At 40.8% G+C, this 23323-nt stretch overlaps 1 protein-coding gene across 1 annotated transcript in view; it reads right to left on the reverse strand.

The window, feature by feature from the left end:
* Positions 1-23323, reverse strand: part of LOC124641015 (protein unc-79 homolog) — a 63357-nt gene that overhangs the window by 37400 nt on the left and 2634 nt on the right. The window contains exons 2-28 of the mRNA XM_047179023.1: positions 21066-21185; positions 20569-20730; positions 20026-20196; positions 19541-19633; positions 18126-18311; positions 17625-17784; positions 17070-17142; positions 16915-16997; positions 16483-16614; positions 16085-16210; positions 15781-15902; positions 15253-15442; positions 13744-13843; positions 13141-13296; positions 12425-12530; positions 11945-12072; positions 10776-10881; positions 10037-10146; positions 9367-9534; positions 8479-8559; positions 7266-7403; positions 6845-6997; positions 6090-6226; positions 4768-4950; positions 3789-3945; positions 1337-1538; positions 614-776 (exon numbers count right to left, since the gene is read on the reverse strand). Coding sequence (XP_047034979.1) covers positions 614-776; positions 1337-1538; positions 3789-3945; positions 4768-4950; positions 6090-6226; positions 6845-6997; positions 7266-7403; positions 8479-8559; positions 9367-9534; positions 10037-10146; positions 10776-10881; positions 11945-12072; positions 12425-12530; positions 13141-13296; positions 13744-13843; positions 15253-15442; positions 15781-15902; positions 16085-16210; positions 16483-16614; positions 16915-16997; positions 17070-17142; positions 17625-17784; positions 18126-18311; positions 19541-19633; positions 20026-20196; positions 20569-20730; positions 21066-21185 — 3706 coding nt within the window. The remainder of the gene's footprint in view (positions 1-613; positions 777-1336; positions 1539-3788; positions 3946-4767; positions 4951-6089; positions 6227-6844; positions 6998-7265; positions 7404-8478; positions 8560-9366; positions 9535-10036; positions 10147-10775; positions 10882-11944; positions 12073-12424; positions 12531-13140; positions 13297-13743; positions 13844-15252; positions 15443-15780; positions 15903-16084; positions 16211-16482; positions 16615-16914; positions 16998-17069; positions 17143-17624; positions 17785-18125; positions 18312-19540; positions 19634-20025; positions 20197-20568; positions 20731-21065; positions 21186-23323) is intronic.

A 23323-nucleotide genomic window follows, 5' to 3' on the forward strand; every position in this document is an offset into this window, starting at 1 on the left:
GTCTGGTCAACACATTAGATACTTACTCCTAACTTTATCTTCGCTATACACACGATGTTGTAAATTATGAAATCGAAAAATGACTCCTGTGGCCAAACCACTGAATGGATTAGGTTATTTTTTACAATTCGCCATGTATATGTAATAGGATTTAATGTGATTAGGTACGACACACCTGATATAGTCATGGTGGCCCAGTGGGTAAAGAACCAACGTCTCAAATATGAGGGTGCGGGTCCGATTCCAGGTCAGGTAAGTACCAATGCACTGTTCTAAGTTTATATGTACTTTCCAAGTATATCTTAGACACCAATGACTGTGTTTCGGATGGCACGTTAAACTGTAGGTCCCGGCTGTCATTGCACATTCTTAGCAGTTGTTACGGGTAGTCAGAATAAAGTAAGTCTGACGCCAGTCTTACCAAGGGGTATGGGTTACTCGAGTTGAAGAGGTTAGATAGGCAGTCGCTCTTTGTAAAGCTCTGGTACCCAGTTGAATCCGGTAAGACTGGAAGCCGACCTCAACATAGTTGGGAAAATGGCTCGGGAGATGACGTAGGGCGACATATGTACTGTTTTTGTAGTTACCATGTCTAGTGTCGGGGTGCGGCGGCATGGTGGCGGGCGCGGAGATGGTCCGCTTGTAGGGCCACTTGGTGCCGAACGACGCGCTCAGCGTGTTCACGTTGTGTGAGCGAGCTGATACGCTTAACGCCTCGTGGGCACGACGCACCTTGTATAGGAACCACTCTGAACTTGTTTCGCTGCTTACTAGCTCTGTGGAAGTAAAGAAAAAAACAGCTACACCTCCTATCTTATCGAGTAACAAATGGGAGGTCTCTGCGAAACAAGGAGTGTTTGAAAGAGCGACTTAGGGTGCTTACATAAAGAAACAGGTTGCCGGTACAGACAAACCTGTACGGGTAGGTACCGATCAGTGCAGGTATAATATTTCAATACAATCCTATTGACTCACTTATAAAGAAATAGGTTGTCAACCTGTTGCCAAAACCGCGTGGACATAGCCCGGCCTACCTACTCGTCGCAAAGCGCGCGTGACGTCACCTCAAGTGGTCGTGACGTCAGCGCGACGCCCACACCGGCAACAACATGGACTATCCGCGAACCTGCTGCCACGCGCTCACAGACCCCCCTCGAGCATACTCCACGCATGCGCAGCGCAGGAGTTACCTACTTCTTGTGTACAATTTATATTCAGAATACGTAATATATTTTACCTACATCATCAACGAAGTTACTCAGTACTCAGACAGTTGTCTTCGAAAATAGAACGAAAGATTTATAACCAAGCAAGACAAAAAACGAAAAAAACTCACCTCTCAAGTTAGAGAAGTCGATAGTCTTATTAGAATTGATCTGCGCCTCCAAGAAGAGAGCTTCGAACCTATTGAGGAAGAACTCCCACGTGAGGATCTTGCGGTCACTGAGGGTGTTGTGCAGTTGGTAGATGGACTGCAAGATCATCGGCCGGTCTACTATCACCAGGTCGAACTGCGTCTCCAAGCAGTAGAGGAGTAGCTGCAAGTAAGTAGATTGTTTAGTCCGCGGCATATTGAAGAAGGGATCTTCGATTGGCAGTGGTGAAAAACTGAAGGCAGAAGGAGACAATTTTAAAGCCAATGATAGTGAAAAATATAAGAGACACTATCCAGGATTGCATTTAAAGCAGTGCGCAGAAAAAAAGCTAGTGGTTCCGAATCAATAACAGAACATATCTGCATCATCAGTAATTTGTTTTTTATATATTTTTATCCGCCCTAAAATCAGCAAAATATGGACCATACAAAGCTTACAAAATAAACATCTGTGGTTCTTTATATAAAAAAAAATTGTACTAAAACACAACAAAATAAAGATATACGTACCTATAAAAGTTATTTAACTATAAGTTGTCAAAGTTTGCGCACTGAATAAAATGCAATACTGCATATTTTTTTAATGATTGGAATCTAAGTGGGACGAATATTTTATAATCAAGACATTTTAAATGGCAGAAAATCATACAAAACATTTATATATCAAACCTGAGCGGCATGATTGTTGATAGAAGTCTTCTGTCTTCTGATTGCGGTAAGCGGTTACCCACTGTACCACGTTATCAATATCCATGGAGGCGACAGTGTCACCTTTTTGAATACTGATAACATAGTACAGGGAGTACCAGGGCACTTCCAGTTCTTCTAGATCCTTCTTCAATTCTTCTTTGTAATTTTTTACTAGTTCAGGCTATATATGTCACCGTAAGATTACAAACATCGTTAGATTACAATCTATCTCGAGAGATTGTAAACTGTCGAATTATTGTGAACCGTAACATCTGATTGCAATTTAACGCATTATTTTTCGCTATATTATAATCTATCAATGTAAAGCGGTCAAATTGTCAACTGGCGCAGAACGGAATGCATCTTGCGCGCTGATTGGTAGAACGTAATGTGCCCCCGCCGCTCCGGCTTTCGCCATTTTGTTTGTTTATTTCATTTGTTGTCGATTGTGTAAACAACTGTGTTTTCGTGATTATAAATTGATTTTCTGTTGAAAATAACTTATATCTTCAGAATTAGTTATATAAAAGTGTTGAGGATCTAAAATTTATCTGTGATTAACCAAAGTAAAGCAGTTTGAACGATAAACCAACATGTGAACAGAACGGCTGGTCGTGATTGGTCGATTTTACAAAAAGACTGACCAATCAGGGAGAGCTTTCGGACAGTTGACAATTTGACAATTTCTCATCGATAGATTATAATATAGCGAAAAATAATGCGTTAAATTGCAATCAGATGTTACGGTTCACAATAATTCGACAGTTTACAATCTCTCGAGATAGATTATAATCTAACGATGTTTGTAATCTTACGGTGACATATATACAACGTAAATGCTTGAAAAATCCCGACGTGCAGCTTCGAGTCGCTTCAATAATACACTCTTTTGCAAAGAAACGGGCACCTATGTGATTTCCTGGGTTGAACGGCTTTATGTTTACTTCAACGGGTTCTGATGACTGACATATGTTACAAGCACCAAAAGGGCTAGCCAAACATGCGTCAGAGAGTGTATTCTAAATTTGAATTTTGGAGAATTGCTAAGAAACTTATTAAAGCTTTTTATTGCCCAATTCCTGGTAGAAAGTTCGGCGGTTTAAAATATCCCTTTCTTAAACTTTCGTAAACCGCACAGTCAGTTTTATGAAAATCACATCGAAAACTTTTCAAACTGCCAACGAGCTTTCTACCAAGAATGGGACAGGAAAAAGCTTTAATCAGTTTCTTAGCAATTCTCCAAAATTTAAACTTAGAATACACTCTTACGCATGTTTTTCTAACTCTTTTGGTGCTAGTAATTTACTCCAGTCATTAAAACCTTTTGAAACATACATAAAATCGTTAAACCCAAGGTTTCGCATAGGTGCCCGTTTTTTTGCAAAAGAGTTTATTATAAATTTGGTATTTACACTATTACATTTATCAAATCATATACCTATATAGAAATTCTGCAGGTAAAAAGTATTTGCGTCGTTACGGGTAGTCAGAAGCCACTAAGTCTGACACCAGTCGAACCAAGTGGTATTGGGTTGCCCGGGTTGTGCGGGTCAGATAGGCAGTCGCTCCTTGTAAAGCACTGGTACCCAGCTGCCTCCGGTTATACCTCAACATAGTTGGGAAAAAGGCTTGGAGGATGATGACCTAGTTACAAGTGAAGCTAATATAAGCGTGTTAATAATATTATAAGTAGGAGTGGGAACGGCAGTTAAAGTACACTTACATCAATAGCATTGTCATGCACAGTGCCGATGTACAAAGTGGCTCGCTGTGCCACGTACACATTGATGTCATCCATGCTAGAGATCAGGTAGCAGAACGCCGTAGCTAGGGCTGTTTGTAGCGGCAGGCTGGTTTTCACGGGAGAACCGTCCATGAACCTGGGAGGGGAGATAAGGGATATTGAGAAAGGTTGAGGGTAAACATGAAGCCACCATAATTTATGTAAACTGTGATGAAGGCGTCAAGAATTTAAAGGATCGGAAAGTAGTTACTGACAATATAATTTAGTCTTATGGGCGTGTCCATGGATGTGGTTGAAGACCAAAAAAATATGCGCTAGATATTGGCCAAATGATATAAAGGTAAAGGAAAAAGAAACAATGAATATTTTGAAATTTTTGATATAAACAAGTCATGATTTTTTAAGTAGTTTTAAAAATAAAAGCGACAGACATAATGATGACATATGAAAAGGGCATATAACCATACATTTTTTTTTATTATTTATTTACACCACTATCTACCATTACAGGTTCTTATCTTAACATAATGCGATAGACGGGACACAATACTACAAAATAATAACTGAAAACATATAGATAACGCCAAAGCAAATCATAAAAATTAAACAGGAAAATAGAACATACAAATAAAATTTATAAAGGCTTTATTAAACATAAAAAAAAAAAAAACAAACAAATAGCAGTAACAATAAAAACAACACAATATTAATTATTATAACACAAAAGATGCAATAGTTCTCTTGCGAATTCACTAAAGTTACACGTCAATACGTCTATCCTTATATGGAGCACGTTTATGTTGACTATCGCTCCGGTAATAGGCGACTTGGCCATGAGGTTAGTCCTGGCTGGTGGTGTGACCAGAAGTGGTGGGCTCCGGCGCCGCCACACATAACATGACAAAACTAGTCTAAAAGGACTTGTTGTGACACAATGAAACCGTTTTTTCTTGCATACCTGATGATAATAGTGACTCTCTCAACAGCAGTGAAGCGCACATGATAGTCGTGATGATGGAACTGGTCGCGGATGAGGTTGCAGAACACATCTGCTCCTCCGGCCAGGGTCACGCAGTGGAGGAGCACTGGTACTGCTACTGAGCAGATGTGCGAGTGACAGGCGTTGCACACGTTCCATAGGCTGGAAAAAGAAGGTTGGTTAATAAAAAAATATTTTAAAAACATGAAACGCCGCTAGTGAAACACAACCAATGATATGTATGACCTAACCATCCTTGGCGAAATTCAACGGACACTAATGCGGTAAAGATTATTGTTTGAAAAATAAAAAACCGGCCAAGTGCGAGTCGGACTCGCGCAAGATAGGGTTCCGTACCAGAGCAAAAAAATCACGTTAGTTGTATGGGCGCCCCCCAAAATATTTATTTTATTCTAGTTTTCAGTATTTGTTGGTATAGCAACAACAGAAATACATCATCTGTGAAAATTTCAACTCTCTAACTATCACGGTTCATGAGATACAGCCTGGTGACCGACGGACGGACGGACGGACGGACAGAGGTGCGAAAACAATAGGGTCCCGTTTTACCCTTTGGGTACGGAACCTTAAAAACATGAAACAGCGCTACTGAAACACAACCAATGATATATATGACCATCCTTGGCTAAATTCAACGGACACTAATGCTAAGTTTATTGTTTTGAAAAACAAAACAAGGGTTTTCCACAAATTGGGTCATGCCTACATTGTGATTGTTTGACAGTACTAAAATAACTTTCAGGAATCTGGACAGCATCTTTAAGGGTTTGAGCAGTTAGCGACATTATTTCTGGTGGTGTTCTATTTATACTGCGACGTTCATATACCGCTGCAACACTGATCGCTGCCACTGTTACTGGTAAAGGTGTTTCGCTTCATACATTGTGATAAGGGTTTATATTACTGCTTCCAACTGTAGCGAGGAAGGATCCGGCCACAGCAATTGAAAAGAGAGCCCTGAGCGAGGCATCGGCTTAGGGCTCTCTTTTCTATCTCTGTCGCAGCATCACTCAATCAATTGCTGTACTGCCGAAAATCTTGCCCATATTCAAAGTCGCTTTTTCTGTTCCTATGTCTTTTTGTACGCTTAGATCTTCAAAACTACGCAATTGATTTTCATGCGGTTTTTTTAAACAGATAGAATGTTTCAAGAGGAAGGTTTATGTGTATAATAACATCCATTAAATAGTGAGGAAATGATTTTATCCCTTGCGAAGCTGGGACGGGTCGCTAGTTCTCAACAAAGGGGGAGATGGGATAGTTCCTGTGGGTATACTGACTTGTCAATGAGGAGGTTCTCCTGGCACCAGATGAGGAAGCCGCGGTGGTCGGCCAGCGCGTCCGTGCTCAGTACTAGCACTTGCAGGCACTGCAGTAAGTGGTACAGCACGTCGGGACGAGACGTGCTCTTCAGTTCCTACAAGTACAAGAGTGCCGATATATAGCAGACTCAAGAATAAAATCGAATTTAGAAAAAACTCGTGTTGGGAATAATAAAAATATTGGAAACCATTCATTTTACGTCCAATTACGACTAATTTGGAGATGTTTTCTGGAGATCCTGAAAAATACCTCACGTAACGATTTGCACACATCTATACTAATATTATAAAGCTGAAGAGTTTGTTTGTTTGTTTGAACGCGCTAATCTCAGGAACTACTGGTCCAATTTGAAAATTCTTTCAGTGTTAGATAGCCCATTTATCGAGGAAGGCTATAGGCTACTTTTTATTCCGGTACGGGAAGTAGTTCCCATGGGATGTGGGTGAAACCGCTGGCAGAAGCTAGTATCAAAGAAAAGGCAATATGGGTACATTTACACGGAGCATGTAGCTTGAGCATATTGAGGCAGGTTACATGCATTTAAAAAACGTGCGGGTCCAGCGACTCAAGCATTTACCAAAGCAAAAGACCCACTCGCGTGCTCTTGACATTCGTCAATCGTCACTTGCTCCAGTTACATGCACCGTGTAGATGCATACTAAGTTCAAGAACCGTAGCAAAGTGCTACGCCGTAGCGCTCGTAGCAACATACCTGTAGCAGCTGATGTATGTACTGCAACTCCTGAGGCAACTCATCGATGCAGAAATGGAACTTCCCCGCAGACGTCGGCCAGAAGTTGGTCATATCATCCTCTACTGACTCCGCCATGTTCTCGTGGTCTCCCAGCAGGTTTGGGGTTGATACCTGGACCGAGTCATTCTATATTAAAATAAGTTAATACAATAACTCTGTACCCATAGCATTAAGATGACAGATTAGACGGAAAATTCGAGAGGCATTTTTCTAAGAAGAATTAAGGAATACGTTAGGGTCGCATCAATTTTTTTTTTTTAATATTGCAAAATTTTCTCATTAACTTTGATTATTTAGAGACATTAGAAACATTTCCTCAACTAGTCATCAAAAGCTAATATCGATATTTTTTTATCGAAAACTTGTTATCAATACTCACATCAGCAGTAGCAGTAGCCACATCAGTGTCAGTCAGCGTGACAGTATGCGCGGTCGCCATCGTGGGCGCGTCAGGTGGCGGCAGAGACACAGCCATGTCCAGTTGCTCCGTGATCGTCTCCACAGTCGCCGTCATTATCTGTCATCACCACGTCATCACACACTCATCACCATTGCTAAACGTTAGTGTGCTCTACAACTAGTACTAGTTATACTGCGTGAATGCTACTGCTAAATGCTATTATTTTTTGTTGTTGGTTATACTTTTTTTCGGGTTTTATTTTGAGGTAGCTCTAAGATTTGCAGGGGTTTAGCAGGCAGGCTGTTATATTGCCTTTAGTACAGGGTTATATAATACTACCTTAGTAAAGAGTTTATATATTTTATGGGATGGCTAATTGAGTACAACTTGATTGAAAATACATAACGTAATATTATTATAGTAGTAGTAACAGTGATATCTCGACAAAAACTCAGTGTTTTCTAATCAATTTTGTGATAATTATATGTATTTGTAATCAAGTTTTGACCTTGAACAATGTTACCATAATCAAGGTCATAAAACTACAGCACAACACCAAACTACAGACTACACTGTGTAGTACAACATTGCAAGCTAAAATATTAATTATTGTCTATAACTACTTCAGCTATTTTGTGTAAACACAGTGAAGTCCTACAAGAGGCCGATTTTATACTGTAGAATGTTATCTTATGTTATGTAAAAAAAATATCTAGAAATACAATTTTTTCACACCCTACATAACAGTTAAAATATTATTTTTTAATTTAGAAACAGTATACCATCGGCCCATATCTAACACCAATAAAACAAAACACGTCCACATATGAAAAAGCACAAGAGTTAGGTAAGACAGACGCTTTGCTTCCGAGATTTCTGACACTGAACTTCATATTCAACCAAAAATTCATGATAGCGACACCCACAATTTTTTTCGTAACAGCTAGCAACGCCATATTAAACAAAATACTTTAGTAAGGTCAGAAGATTTTTGCACAAGCTGAGCTGAATGAGATTTATTTGTTTTTTTTTTGTGCAATAACTGAACCTTCGTATTTTAAATAGCCAAGTGTAACTTTTATCCACTTTTGTGTAGTTTAAATTTCAGTGTTCTTTTGAAAGTGATGATAATCTTGTGGTAATCAATGTCAAAAACCTCTTCAGAAAGCTAAAATAATATCCAGTGACATACTTGTGTGTCGCCCGAAGATTTAGTGATCGTGGCATCCGAGCCGACGTCGCTTATGAGAGAGAGTTGCATGAAATGAACAAACTATACGACTACGTTACGATATAGTCGCTAGACACGGACTCACACGCCGCCCGTCAATCGTCGGTAACTTCAGAACTTAAAACGATGGTAACTTATTGTGGAAAACTTATAAATCCTTGTGCTAAGTGCCAAAACCAAGCAACTTGACACGGATGCAGCTTAAATCATCTCTTATAGATGTTAAAAAGCCATTGATGTAGTAAAAATTATCAAGACTGTTCAATGAAAACACACACAATAAATACCCATCAAACTAATTTAGCCCATGCAGAAATTTTAATTAAAAAAGGAAAAAATAAAAGCGAAGTTTTATGTTTAAATTACTTTTAAAACCCTACTCTGTAACACCAAATTGATTCACAGTAATAACATCGATATACTACTACAACAATTTTAGTTTAGTTTATGTTTTAGGTTTTGTTAATAACCATAGATATAGAATAGTCGATAGATTGGCAAACTAGTGATTTTAGTGTAGACAAAACAAAACTTAGATACAGCATTTGAGTGTCTTCTTCATGTGGGCAAATATTCGCTGCTTCCTTTAATTTCAATATTGGTCTTTATGGTGTTTTTGAGTGAATTTAACCATAAAAAGTTTTCAACATATCAGTAAACACAGATTTTACTTTAAACACCTGCGTTTGATAAATACACGGCCACTACAGGGGCCTTGTTCATTATTCCCCATATTATAGTTTCCCGTCACGTATTGCCAATCCATCAAACTTATCATCCCAAAACTATGGCAGATAACGACCGACGCTAACAGGCGGCGTGAAGGCGACTAGTACCCAGGCTACGTACATGCGGCATGTGCACGAGCACGCCGCCCACGGTGCGGTCGGGCAGCGCGGGCTGCGCGATGGACATCAGCGCCTCCACGCCGCCGGGGGCAGGCACGCCCTTGCTGCGCTCTTCTTCCGCGGCTTTCTTGTGGCAAGAGGGTTCGGACCACATGTCTTCTAGTGATGGCTGTGAAATATACGAACACCACATAGTATAAAACAAAGTAGCCTTTTCTGTCCCTTTGTCCCCGTATCACTTTGTACGCTTAAATCTTCAAAAGTTACGCCACCAATTTTCATACGGTGTTTTAATAGATAGCGTGATTAAAGAAGAAGGTTTACATGTATAATAACACATTAAATTTTGGGGAAATACTGTTATCCCATGCGAAGCCGGAGTGCATCGCTAACTGAAAGTTTTTTTGGGATGGGAAGCTATGAAGCAACTCCTCTCGAGGGTGGTAAAGAAAGAATATCAGACTTTTACCTTCTACAACACAGTGTACTATATCTCCAAAACGCCTCGTATTTCAGTTACATTTTAAGTATTTCTTAATTTAACCATTCCTTAACACCGTCTCTCCTGTTTTGCTCTCCCCGATATCTCTCACAAGTTATTCAGTTGTTAATTTAATAGTAAATTTAAATAGCACCTTTTCCCCTATAAATAAGAACAGTATTGATCTAACCTCAGGGGCGGGTTTATCAGGAACCAGCGCCCGCACCAGCAGCACGGCCAGCTGGTGCCACAGCGCCGCCGCCTCGCAGTACGAGCATGCACCCTCTGCTAGGCACACCGCTGAAATTATATATAATTAAAGCCAAATCATCATCCTCCGAGCCTTTTCCCAACTATGTTGGGGTCGGCTTCCAGTCTAACCGGATTCAGCTGAGTACCAGTGCTTTACAAGAAGCGACCAAATAAAGCCAAATAAATCTAAAATATTATATTCGAAAACTAAATTTTTACAAATGTAAATGAAACTAAAGTGCACAAAATATTCGAAAACGTCTACTGCAACAAAAGTTTTTAAACTTCCGCGACTTGTGCACATATTTAGAAACTATCGACAATTAAACGATACTGTAAATAGCAAGGAAACACAAGACTCTCTGGGAAAAGCTACAGCTAGCAATTTGAACCTCTCAGAATAGACAAGAACTTAAAAGAGCAGACCTTTTCCTATTTTCGAATACATCAGAAAAAAAAGTTATTTCAAACTGCATCTCATGATAAGGAACTTGGTGCGTCTTCACGGTGCATGCAGCTGGAGCAAGTTAACGTGCAAGAGCACGCGGATCGATAGCTTCCTTTGGTACATGCGTGAGTCACTGGACCGCACGTTGTTGAAGTGCATGTAACCTGCGCATGTGCTTCAACTTGTAACTTGCATCCTGTAGATGCACGGTTAAGAACTTAGATCTTACCATGCTCAATAGTGTTGGTCTGGTTGGACTTGAGCATCAGCCGCAGCAGCTTGGTGGCCTCGCTGCTCACGTTCTGACTGTTGATGCGTCGCTGTTGCAGCTCCATCTAGTACAATCATATTATGGTGAGGAAACAACACACATTTATTCATTTTTAGAAAGTTTATGCTCAAAGAAGAGCTTTTTTCCGATGGGAAATCATCAAAGACCCCTCCCGCTGTGGGTTAGCAGCGGTGAGGGAGTGTCAGACTCTTACTGACTAAAACCCATCGTGTTCCTTCGTAGGTCTTTTATGTACCAGCGCCGCGGTAACTTTCGAACAATCCCGCAGCCCCGGACACAATGAAGAGCTTGGCTCAGATTTGCGTTCATAAAGTTAAAATTTCATAAAAAAGTTTTACCGTAAATTAGCTTGTTCACTTGCATCTGCAGCTATCAGTTATATAGTCAGCGCTTGTACGCGCGTATACGCGCGACAACACGCGTACAAGCCGCGCGGTGGCAGATGTCGCGCGTATACGCGCGTACACGCTCTTACAAAGCTTTGTGGATGATCTTCTAGTTTGAAACCGCTTCATATAAAGACGCTTGTGCTTGAATTCTGAGGGCCTATTGCGAGTTTCGTAAGTTACCGTTCTCAATATGTAAATGAATATACAACCTAATTACATACCTATTACGTTTTAAATTGTTAATTTATTTTATTACAGCTGTCATCGGCGTTTGGTCGAATTCGACAGAATAGCATCGCTTGACCTGCTAGTTACAGAAGATCAACCGACGCTAATCTATAAAATTTCACAGGTGATAGATTTGCCGTTGAGTAGTGGAAACTATCGTGATAAGGTTAACTACCTATTGAAGAAATTTGACAGATTAGGATAGCAAATAAGCTGTCCGTACAAAAAATAACAGATCGTCAAACAAAATAGCATGAAGGCCTGAAATAAAAAAGGGATCATATTATAAACTAGCTTCTGCCTGCGGTTTCACTCGTAACCCGTGGGAACCTCTGCACGAACCCGGATTAAAAGTATACCCTTTCTCTATTACTATCTAACACTGAATGATTTTTTTTAATCCGACCAGTGGTTCCAAAGATTACCCTTACATACAGACTTACATATCTCCATATAATTAGCATAGATATAAACAGCAGTGTAACGGACCTGTTTGAGGAGTATGTCGAGCATCAGTATGCAGCAGGTAAGATTCTGCGGCTTGACCTGGTCATCCTTGTCCTTCTTCTCCTTGTCGTTGTTCGGAGAATCCTTCGAGTCCTTGGGTTTGGAGCCATCTGGGAGATATAGTTGAAAATATATTATTATTTAGATTGAAGATTTTAATTGTAAAAGGAAGTGTTAAATCGAATAAAATATTAAAAAAAAAAGAGTAGCTCTTAAAACGTTTAACGCATCGGAATGCGGTGTTATTTGGTTGAAAGCCGATTTATCAGCAGCCAATTTAAAGTTTTACGAATCCAAAAATAATTTACGTGACGTTGCAGTTTCACGTCCGGCTGTTGTACGTTAAGTTTAAAGCAATGTCTTTAGATGTCAGAAGTGGAATTGAATAGTGATATTTATTTAAATATTTATATTACGTACCATCCTAACAATGACTAAATAACTGTGTACATATAAGCTTACCTAGCGTAGGCGGTTTGAATATCTTCTCGGGCAGGTTGACGACGCAGTGGCTGAACAGGTCGAACAGCTGCGACAGCGGGATGCGTACCTCTAGCATCGATATCGTCTGACGGAAAGTGTACTATGTTATATACTGACTTGTGTTGTTGATAGTAAGGTACACACAGGTAAGTATAGATGAAACACATCAAGTTACTCCAATTTGTAAAATTGACCCTAAAAACTTTGAACCTTATAGGCATTTTCAACTATATAACTTTCCAAAAACGAGAAGGTTCTCAATTCCTCTGGATCTTTTTTCTTGGGTAATAAAATCAGATTTTAGTAGTTTGATGTGCTGGCACACCACCTTTTCGAAATGCAGAATAGATCAACAATAAGATCAACTCTGTTGCAGAACGCCAATGTTATTAATTATGCAGCAAAAACTAAGAAAAAATAATAAACTTTTTTTCTATTAATTGGTGTCAATTAAAACATAATTGTCCATGTTTAAACTGGCCGACTCATAAGTAACTTGTGTCATCACATCAAACAATTAAAAAAAAAAAACTGTACTACCCGTGCCGATAAAGAATGGGATTAGAAATCGCGACAGCTGTATTCAACTCTCGCTCATGTGCTACAAGTGTATGAGCGAGAGGTAAATACAGCTGTCGCGATTTCTAATCCCATTCTTTATCGGCACGGGTAGTACAGATTTGGTTTGTACATACCTGGAACCACTCAAGCACAGGTAACACAGTATCAGGTGTAGGTGTGTTAGTAACTTTCAGTACAGCGAACTTGTACAAGTTCTTCTCATCCACGCCTACCATCGCACCTTCCGGCTCCAGGATCTTGCCTAGAGGTACTTTCAGCTCCATCAACTCCTGAAATAAGAAATCAAAAGGTAAGATATATTAGTCTGGACGTTTTTTAATGCAGTTGACAGTTGCTATCAATCAGTACAAATGACGGCATTTTCCCTTGAAAACTTACAGCTGTCAACTGCATAAAACATTTGGTAAGTAACCTAACCTGCATTTGCTAAGCCTTCTAACCTACATTCGGTAATCCTATACTTGCAACTGCAGAAAGTGAGTTTTGGGAAAGGAAAGTGACAAATTAGATTACTAGCTTGTGCCGCAGTTTCCCGTGTCCGGAATTACTTCCTGTACTCAGATAAAAAGTTCCCCTATGTGTATTAATTCACTGCGGCAGTTTGCACACTCAATTTTTTATCCCTATATTCTAGCAATCCCGATCAAATTCGGGAAGAAATATTAAAGACACACACAAATACATAGTGTTCATATATTAGTGTGATGGTATCATACCTTCTCCGGCACATCAGTGCATATGGCTTCCATCCAGGCCGGCATGATGTAGTCCCAGATTGACTGGGTGATGATGCCGTACGGAATCAAGCAATATAATCTGAGGATAAAAAAGTTAACATCATTTATTTATGGCGCTGTTTTGAAGTTAAAAATATAGTTTAGAGTATCCCATCATGTAGTGATGCGATTTGATGTATAGCTAATGACTCTTTTTTAGGGGGCTTTTAACTCGCTTAAGGCTGCCCGATTTTTTGTAGGAGAAAAATAAAACACACTGATCTAAGAGGAATTGATCCGATTATATCTTCTGTAAAAAGTCTGACGTGGGCGTTTAGCTCTAGGCCCGAGTCTACTAACTAACTTGGGCCTTATGGGTATTTTTGTAATTTCTTGTATATTTTTCTTTACGAGTTCGGATAATTGCTGAACTGATGTTCCCTGTTTAATGTGTAATGTACCTGTTCAGTCCGTCCTTGAGATGATGCGTCTTGGAAGCGAGGTTGTCCCAGTGTCCGGCCTGGCGCGTGTAGTGCGGCGGGTGCGGCAGCAGGCAGGCCACTAGTACCGAGCGGTGTATACACTACTGTACCTGTTCAGTCCGTCCTTGAGATGATGCGTCTTGGAAGCGAGGTTGTCCCAGTGTCCGGCCTGGCGCGTGTAGTGCGGCGGGTGCGGCAGCAGGCAGGCCACTAGTACCGAGCGGTGTATACACTACTGTACCTGTTCAGTCCGTCCTTGAGATGATGCGTCTTGGAAGCGAGGTTGTCCCAGTGTCCGGCCTGGCGCGTGTAGTGCGGCGGGTGCGGCAGCAGGCAGGCCACTAGTACCGAGCGGTGTATACACTACTGTACCTGTTCAGTCCGTCCTTGAGATGATGCGTCTTGGAAGCGAGGTTGTCCCAGTGTCCGGCCTGGCGCGTGTAGTGCGGCGGGTGCGGCAGCAGGCAGGCCACTAGTACCGAGCGGTGTATACACTACTGTACCTGTTCAGTCCGTCCTTGAGATGATGCGTCTTGGAAGCGAGGTTGTCCCAGTGTCCGGCCTGGCGCGTGTAGTGCGGCGGGTGCGGCAGCAGGCAGGCCACTAGTACCGAGCGGTGTATACACTACTGTACCTGTTCAGTCCGTCCTTGAGATGATGCGTCTTGGAAGCGAGGTTGTCCCAGTGTCCGGCCTGGCGCGTGTAGTGCGGCGGGTGCGGCAGCAGGCAGGCCACTAGTACCGAGCGGTGTATACACTACTGTACCTGTTCAGTCCGTCCTTGAGATGATGCGTCTTGGAAGCGAGGTTGTCCCAGTGTCCGGCCTGGCGCGTGTAGTGCGGCGGGTGCGGCAGCAGGCAGGCCACTAGTACCGAGCGGTGTATACACTACTGTACCTGTTCAGTCCGTCCTTGAGATGATGCGTCTTGGAAGCGAGGTTGTCCCAGTGTCCGGCCTGGCGCGTGTAGTGCGGCGGGTGCGGCAGCAGGCAGGCCACTAGTACCGAGCGGTGTATACACTACTGTACCTGTTCAGTCCGTCCTTGAGATGATGCGTCTTGGAAGCGAGGTTGTCCCAGTGTCCGGCCTGGCGCGTGTAGTGCGGCGGGTGCGGCAGCAGGCAGGCCACTAGTACCGAGCGATGTGTCTCCGCTATACCCCGCACCCATCCACATACGTGAGACCATTTTAGTTTTTCCACTGTATTTGCCGTTTCGCCTGAAAACAATAGACACATGGATAGATATATCCACATAACGGATACGTTCAAGTCTCCTTGGACAGCTGTATTTAGGAGTACAGTCGACTACCGGGTGTACACTGGACGATCCTTCGCGCTCAGATACCGTGCGGCATAGCGACAAGCAATAATGCAGTTGATCCGGTGTCCTCCGGTATTGTGTCCAGACAGATTGTGTGGATGACCCGGCTTGAGGTAAGAAGGACCAGGCAGTTGTAAAAATACTTCAAATACTTTAAGTTAGAATGGCGAACAGGAAAAGGTTAACAAAACTTAAAAAAGGAGACATGATAGAATTGCCAAACTTCATTCTTACCTGTATATGAGAAGGATGTGACATGGAACCAGTGGAACAGCACGGACAGCAAACGCCCCAGGATCTCGTCTGGAGTGTCAGGGTTGGGAGTGCACAGCCCAACCATCAGCCACACACCATATCTTGAACCAAAACACAATTCGATTGACCATCATTTTCAATAACAATTGGCAATTCGAGATAAATACTAGACAACCACTCCAGGGGCAAAATGCGATACTTTGATTTTCAGGTTAATAAAAACCTGCAATTGACACTATAACGATCAATTCTGCCTTTTCCTTAAGGAAATCCGATAACTGACCTGCCCAAAAGCTGTCGATCTTCAACAGAGATGGGATCTGGCAAGTCCACGCTGAGTGGAGGCTTCAGTTGCTCGGTGGAACTGTCAGGGTCTTCCATATTGATGGGCTTGGCTTCTTTTAGGAGGCTGCGGAGAAAAGTGTTTTTGACAGATTTTTAGATAGATTTTAACATAAGGAAGTGAAACCATTACATTCTGAAATGCTTTATGTGGTATATGACCTTATGCCTTACTTCACATTGGTTCAACGTGATACGCACGTTCCAAATAGGCCTTTGCCGTTCGTCGTCCAATTATACTAGGGGGACCTGGATTCCTTTGACTGTACGTAGATTGAGCCGGTTGGAGTAGCACTGCTGGCAGTAGCTGGTGCCGGTGCAGCATCAGTGTGACAGTACCTAATGATGGCCTCGACGAGGTTGGTCTGCATGTCGCTGTCCATCTGCCAGGCGAGCGGCAGGCGAGTGTGAACCACGTGGTCGCCGCCGCGTCGGCTGTTGTGCCGGTTGCCGTGACACTGCTGGCAGTACCTGGTGCCAGTTCATCATTATTTAACCTCCAATATACATCCAATAAGAGTGGAAACCAACACCAATTCAAAAGAAACCTAAACTCAAAATCATTTATTCAAACTTGGTTACAAAAAAAAATTGCATTGACCGTCAAAAGCCCCCCAAAACCCAACATGAACTCTTTACAAAGTTGGGAAAAGGCTGAGTAAATAAGATGATGAGGTAATCTTTACACGCAAAGAAGATATCTGGTTATAAAACTATACATACGAGAAAACCAACTATATGTTAGTACAATTCTTTTAATGTAAGACCTACCTGATAGGATGGTTCCCATTGTAACTAGCGCATTCGTTGGAAAAGCAGATCGAATATGCTGCCTTATCTGTAGACCGACAGTTCTGAAATAAAATAACTTACTTAAAAATACCTTAATGAAAAGAATACATTTTTAGAACAAGTTTTCTCATTACCTTGTTCTCACAAACCATGGACACCTGTTGTTGTGGGTGTAGGATATCGAAGAAGCGCTGATTCGGGTGCTCTCTGGAATTTGAATTAAACTTTTACCGTGTTACCACAAAAACTTTTAAACGCCAGTTTAAGACTTGTCTAAAAAAATGACAAATTATGACGTTGACATATGGTTCATTTTGCAGCTACATTTTTTTAGACAGGTGTAAAACAGACGTTTAAGTTTTTGTAGTAAGGCCATTAATATCGGCATATACGTGTTATGTAAGGATATAAATGTATAAAGTAATGACATAGGTCTGTAATGTTATGACTTAAATGTATGGTAAAGACATTAGTGTGTAATGTAATGACATAAATATATAAACTAACGAAATAAATGTGTAAACAAAGATATGCGTATGAAAATTCAATGATATATGTGTGTTAATGAATTTTCGACAGCACAGAGAGGGAAAACTGGGGTGAAGAACGTTCATCAATGTGGTAAAAGTGCCAAAAAGTTATGTTAAGACAAGTGGATGATAAGTTTGAGAAACTTGACAAATACACACCTGTGTATCTCATTAGCGCACTCAATGCAGAGGTAGAGTGGTGGTGGACTGTCAGACGCGAAGGTCACGCTGATGCAGTGGTCGTAGCACACCTTGGCTGCCTCAGCGCTGCCAGCGTTGGGGCACATATCACGCTGGCAGAGGAATGGGACCAGGTCATCTGCAATGTGCAGATTTATAAGATCCTGCTTCAGGAGTGTTACAAAGATAAAAGAAGAGCTCTTCTATTACCGGCAATCGAAATTGATTAATTTGCAAGGTTTAGTTGACAAGCAATATTTTTTAACGGCCCAAAGATTCAAATCTTTAATGCTTCTAACTTCATTCGATGTAAAAAGGCGCTGAACTCCGTATTATTTTGCTTACTCTTAGTGAGAGTGAGTTGTTCCCGATTCAAATTAAAGTTAAAGGCAAATCACTCAACATTGATCGATTTAATTAAGGCACAATGCTATGCTATCTATCTATCCTAACGTCTTTCTTTCACAAAATGATACTCACTAGAAAACTTGCACAGCAGTCCCTTCCGATCAAAGAGCTTGGCATCAAAAGGCGGCCAGTAGTAGAACAGCAACTTGGCAGCCGACAGCCGTGCCCCCCACGTGCCATACGCGATGACACATAGTATGTCCTTCACTACTGACTGCTTCATTGACATCAGGCATTCTAGGAGCTGGCAGTGGTGTGCTGGGAGGTAACCAGATTGCATATATTGTAGTGACGGCAGTGTTGAGACTTGAAGTTAACTAAGCAGTTGAAAGCTTAAAGTTAAGGTATGAAGTCATGCTTATTTACATGGCTGGTTGAAATTGACATGCATGAAAACATAATTAATTGAATTCAAGTTTAAGCTAGGTATATCAGTTAAATAAAACATTAAAATACTGAAGTATACTTAACACTTATGAAGGAACACAACAAATCAAAGAATGAAAGACAAATTCCAAAATTAAACAAGGAAAACTGTTCAAATTCAAATTATGAATTCATAATAAACCCTATAAACATGAATTGAATAATTTACCATAGTCACTCAACTAAGCCAACAAGTGAAATTATGTTCTCAACAAAGGTAGGTACACCACAATTGGCCGAAACGGCTAAGTTCCTGGAGGGTGAACAAACTCATAAATCATTTTTACGACCGCGCTTGTCACCGCCAGACGGCGCCACTAGAGAAACACTGCCGCAATGCGACAGTGCCTCTAAAGTGCTGCCATCTATTGAACATTATCGCCACTCTTATTCTAGACACAAAAAAAATACTCTTTGTAACACTAGGTGGCGCTTTATGCCGCGCCATCTGGCGGTAGATTTAGGGAGACATTACAGAATTGCGTAGTTTTCTTCCGTCAGCTAGGTGGCGTTACTGGTCAAATTGCGCAATTCGGTAGTATTACGTCACTTCTTGAGCGCAGAAAGCTGTTTCAATGCGACTAAACTAGTAGCGCCATCTAACGATAGTCTTGCGTTAACTTGTACGGACGCCATTTGCTTTTTGTTTCAGGAATTTCTTGTCGTTTCGATGCGTGACAGGCTGATTCGTCGCATAGGATAGCGCTTGTACCCGCGTATACGCACGACAAATGTAAATGTCACGCGTATACGAGCGTACACACGCTTACAAAACCGAGCTCGAAGTCTGCTAACTCGAGAGAATACTGTTGCGTTGGTGCTGTGATGATGATGATGAGAAAGTGCTTTTCACGTCTAGCTACACTGAAGGAATAATAATGTAGGGAGTTTTGACATAGTTCACGCCAAACTTAATGGCACATTCACACATACATGCCGGCTCGTGCCTTGTACTCGGCTTCCCGTTGATAACTAAAACAGGTTCCTCTTCAGCGAATAGTGCCATGTATCGCTTCCGCCATTATGTTTGGCACGACCCACGTTTCATGAAGGGCACCTACCTGGATTGCTTGAGTGCTGGAACACCATCATGATGATAGCGGCAACTGACTGCGACGCCTGGCTCTCTTCTTCCATACCCGCGTATTTGCGTGCTGAAGAAACACAGAACATTACTGTCTTGTACTTTGTACATTTTAAATGACACTGCTTTTGTATTTCGATCTGCTACATGAAAAAATGGGTTGTTGGTGAGCGTAAAAGAACTTAAAAGATCTTGATGGGCTTGACCCATAGTGTTGTTACTACTACATACACCGAAAGTTGCAGAAGATTCATTAAAAATAAAGCTTCGTTAAATCTATTGCTAATAATTTTTATCTTGTTGACAAAGAAAGAGTCAGCAGTAGATTTAGAGAAGCTTTTACTTTAATGCATCTTTTTGCAACTGACAGATAATCAGATAAAAACTATATATTTTACCAAGAAATGCTATTTTACACATCTTTTTTTGGCTCTTCGTTATCAAAGCAAAAAGAATACTCACTGATGGTAAACGGCAAGATGTAATATGACAGCAGATGGAGTATCTCCTGATGCAACGCCACCGGGAACATGGCGACGCAATACGCCACCAGGAAGGGCAGGTTGTCGATCATGTCGTACTCCAAGAACGGGAGCAGGCAGCCCAGGCATTGGAGGATGGCTTGCCCGAATGCTGGGGACGAAGTTGGAGTCGTAATTTGAATTGTATCAGGTCTACCGAATATACTCGTAATTGGCGACGACATAACTTTTTCTATTTTTATTTTTTCGTAGGTATTGATTGGTAAAACGTTTTGGAACTATTCTTTTGATTTGGCAAACTACACTAAAATGTTTACTGAAAATTGTGAGACTATGAAACCGCTTCTAATAATATTTAAGGAACTTTTAATCCTGAGGCTAGTATACTAAGAGGGAATGAAAAGGCTCGGCAGATGAGTTTACTAACCGAAAAATCGATGTCAAAGTTTACTCAAATCCACCTAGTAGTTTCTTACATTATTATTTTTGCACCCCTGTAGTTTTGTAGGTATTAGGTACTTACGTAATGTCCCATACTGCAGATGTGGTGTGGAGTCAACGAGCCCCGAGAGCGCATTGAACAGGCTCTTATAGTCCAGGTTAGGGTACAGACCCATTCTCTCGCTATCATTGTCAGCATCCCGCAACATCTCAAGTGGTGACCGTGGGACATCTTTGAGGACGCCTACACAAGTTTTGGACACATCAGAATATGTTTTCCAAAAATCGATAGCTAATAGGCGTGACCACTGGGGTTTTCTAGAAGAATTGGTGGAAGGCTAAATAACATGGAACTGCTAAGTCAAAGATTTGACTTCTTTCATCTGATGATGGCAGAACAGTTAGGGTACTGATTACTCAGGCTTATTCAACATTCGTTTTGTAACAAAAGCATTATTTGTGACCGGAAATAATAGGCCTCGTAGGAGACCAATTCTATATCATGGAAAGACTGCATGCTGTATCCCTAAATGGTAATCTCCCTAAAGACCTAGTATTCCAAAATATGGATGTACTTACTGAGAAGGGTCTGTGAGAAGTACTTGACGGTGTTGGCAATGTCAGTGCCGAGTGGTAAGGGCTGAATGTTGTGTTGCAGCCGCAGCTGGGCGTCGTAAAGGCTGCGGATTTTTGCTGTAACTGTATGACACGGCTCGTTATATGTATCCTGTTATATTGTATCGGTAGTGGCTAGAGAAGATGCCTTTACATTTTCAGATAGGAAAGTTGCTATGTCATTACTGTTTACGTCTAAAACATAAGTTAATATGTAGGTTCCTATTGCTCCTAACTGCTGAACACGTCATCCTTATTTAAAAGCTTACGTTGAGACTCCAAATCTGGACTATATTAAATCGGCTTAGCAGTCACGTTCATGAGTTATTCCGTTAAGCAGTTAAGCTTGACACGGATAGACTATTAAACAGAAAACTCCTCAAGAACCATTTTATCGTGAGTTAAAAATCAAATAATTCAGTCTGAAACAAGAGACCAGTCAAAATAACTAAAAGTATATGAGACTACGTGACACCCATCAACTTTTTAATTCTAAAATGCAACCCTCAAAGTATCCAACGAATTAAGTCCCCTTATGTCCGATCTTATTTAATGTCTAGTACATAAAATAATGTTTTGAGAATTCGTATATAAAGCCACCCTTATGAAGAGGGGCAATTGCAAATAGCAACCCCAGTGTTGCTTCTGTTAAATATTCGACCACCTCAGATGTCTACGTGTTCATCTATTTTTTTCATCGCGTAGGTAGCTCAAAATGCTGTTTAATCATCATCATCAATAATCTCCACGATAATGATACCAGATTAAAATGATTGAACGTTTATTTCAAACTCTGGTATTAAAAAATTACGATAATCCGCTACTTAGCGACGCTACAAATATCGGACTACCCTCAAAATATTGAAGTACTAAGAAACCGTCGAATTGTGTATAGGTGTGTAGAACAACGGACGGAAACAAAAATTCTAAAGTAGGTTGTTCTTTATTCTTTGTCAGGTTCTAAATGCAGCACCATCGGAAAGTAGTGACTAGTGAGAAAGTTTAGTTATTACGAAAGGTTTTTTCCATTTCAAAGAATATTGTGCTTGATCAAAATGTTATTAAGTGATTGTGTATTAAATAAACCTTAAGTCAGTACAAAGGAAAACGTTAAAGAGATCTTCTTAAATATCGCGCGAAGATAAGACGCATGCGCGTTTCTTACTGAAATGTCACGTCAAACGAAAAAGCGTTGAGTTCGAAATGAAACCAAATACCGGATTGTCTTCAATAGGAAAGTCATTGATTTATGTTAATCAAATAAACTAGAAGCTATTCATTAAACTGCCTGATATCAAAAATGGTTTCCAATTTCCAATGAAGTTGTAATAATAATCAGAGTATGGCACATTTAAGTAGGTGCGCGGGGCGCATGCGTGACCCGTGTCGCGTCCTGGGCGTGGCCACAGGCTCCGGCCGGGCCGCCATCTTGGCTTGGCACGGATTTTAACGGCGCGGGACGCATGTGCAGCAGCCGGGTCAATCGATCGGCGACCCAAGTACCAAGGGGGATGCTGTAAGGGGAGAGGGGAGGCCACGCATGCGTCCCGCGCGTTGTGCCAATGTGCCAGAACCTTCCATTTTTGCTCCTTAAATAGATTTTTTTATCGATTTTCTACATTTTCCGGATTTGATTTAGATTTTGGTTTTTAGATTTTTTGCCAATACCGATTTAGATTTTTGGAATGTTCAAAAAAGAATTTTCCATTTTGTCCTTTGTTCGATTAAAGGTTTATTAATGCTTGAATAATGTTCAAAGTTTTGTTAAACAATAATGACATAGTTTTTATTATAATTTTTAAATAGTTTTAGAGGGGCAATCATCATATATTGCAAAAATAGAGCTTGCCATAAAATAGGCAAATAATACAATTTCATAATACAGGTAATCATAAATAAAAAAGCATTGAATACATATTGTTTATTAATATATTCATTGACTAAACAAAGATACATCATGCAAATATCCATACAATCTACCATAAAGTACATTGACTACATTTCCAAAAAAAAATGCTAGTACATATAACTAAAACAAACATCAAACTAGTCTAACAGTTTAGAAACAAATTCTACGACAGACACACAATCAAGTATACAATGTGTAACAATAGATAACTCCTAATAAGGGAATGAGACTGGTTTAATATTACTTTGTTAGAAAATGAACCTTATTCTCTTGAGCATAAGGCTCAATTTTTGTAACTCTACTGAATGGGAGA

The sequence above is a fragment of the Helicoverpa zea genome, chromosome 21 (genome assembly GCF_022581195.2).
Source record: "Helicoverpa zea isolate HzStark_Cry1AcR chromosome 21, ilHelZeax1.1, whole genome shotgun sequence".
NCBI lineage: Eukaryota > Metazoa > Arthropoda > Insecta > Lepidoptera > Noctuidae > Helicoverpa > Helicoverpa zea.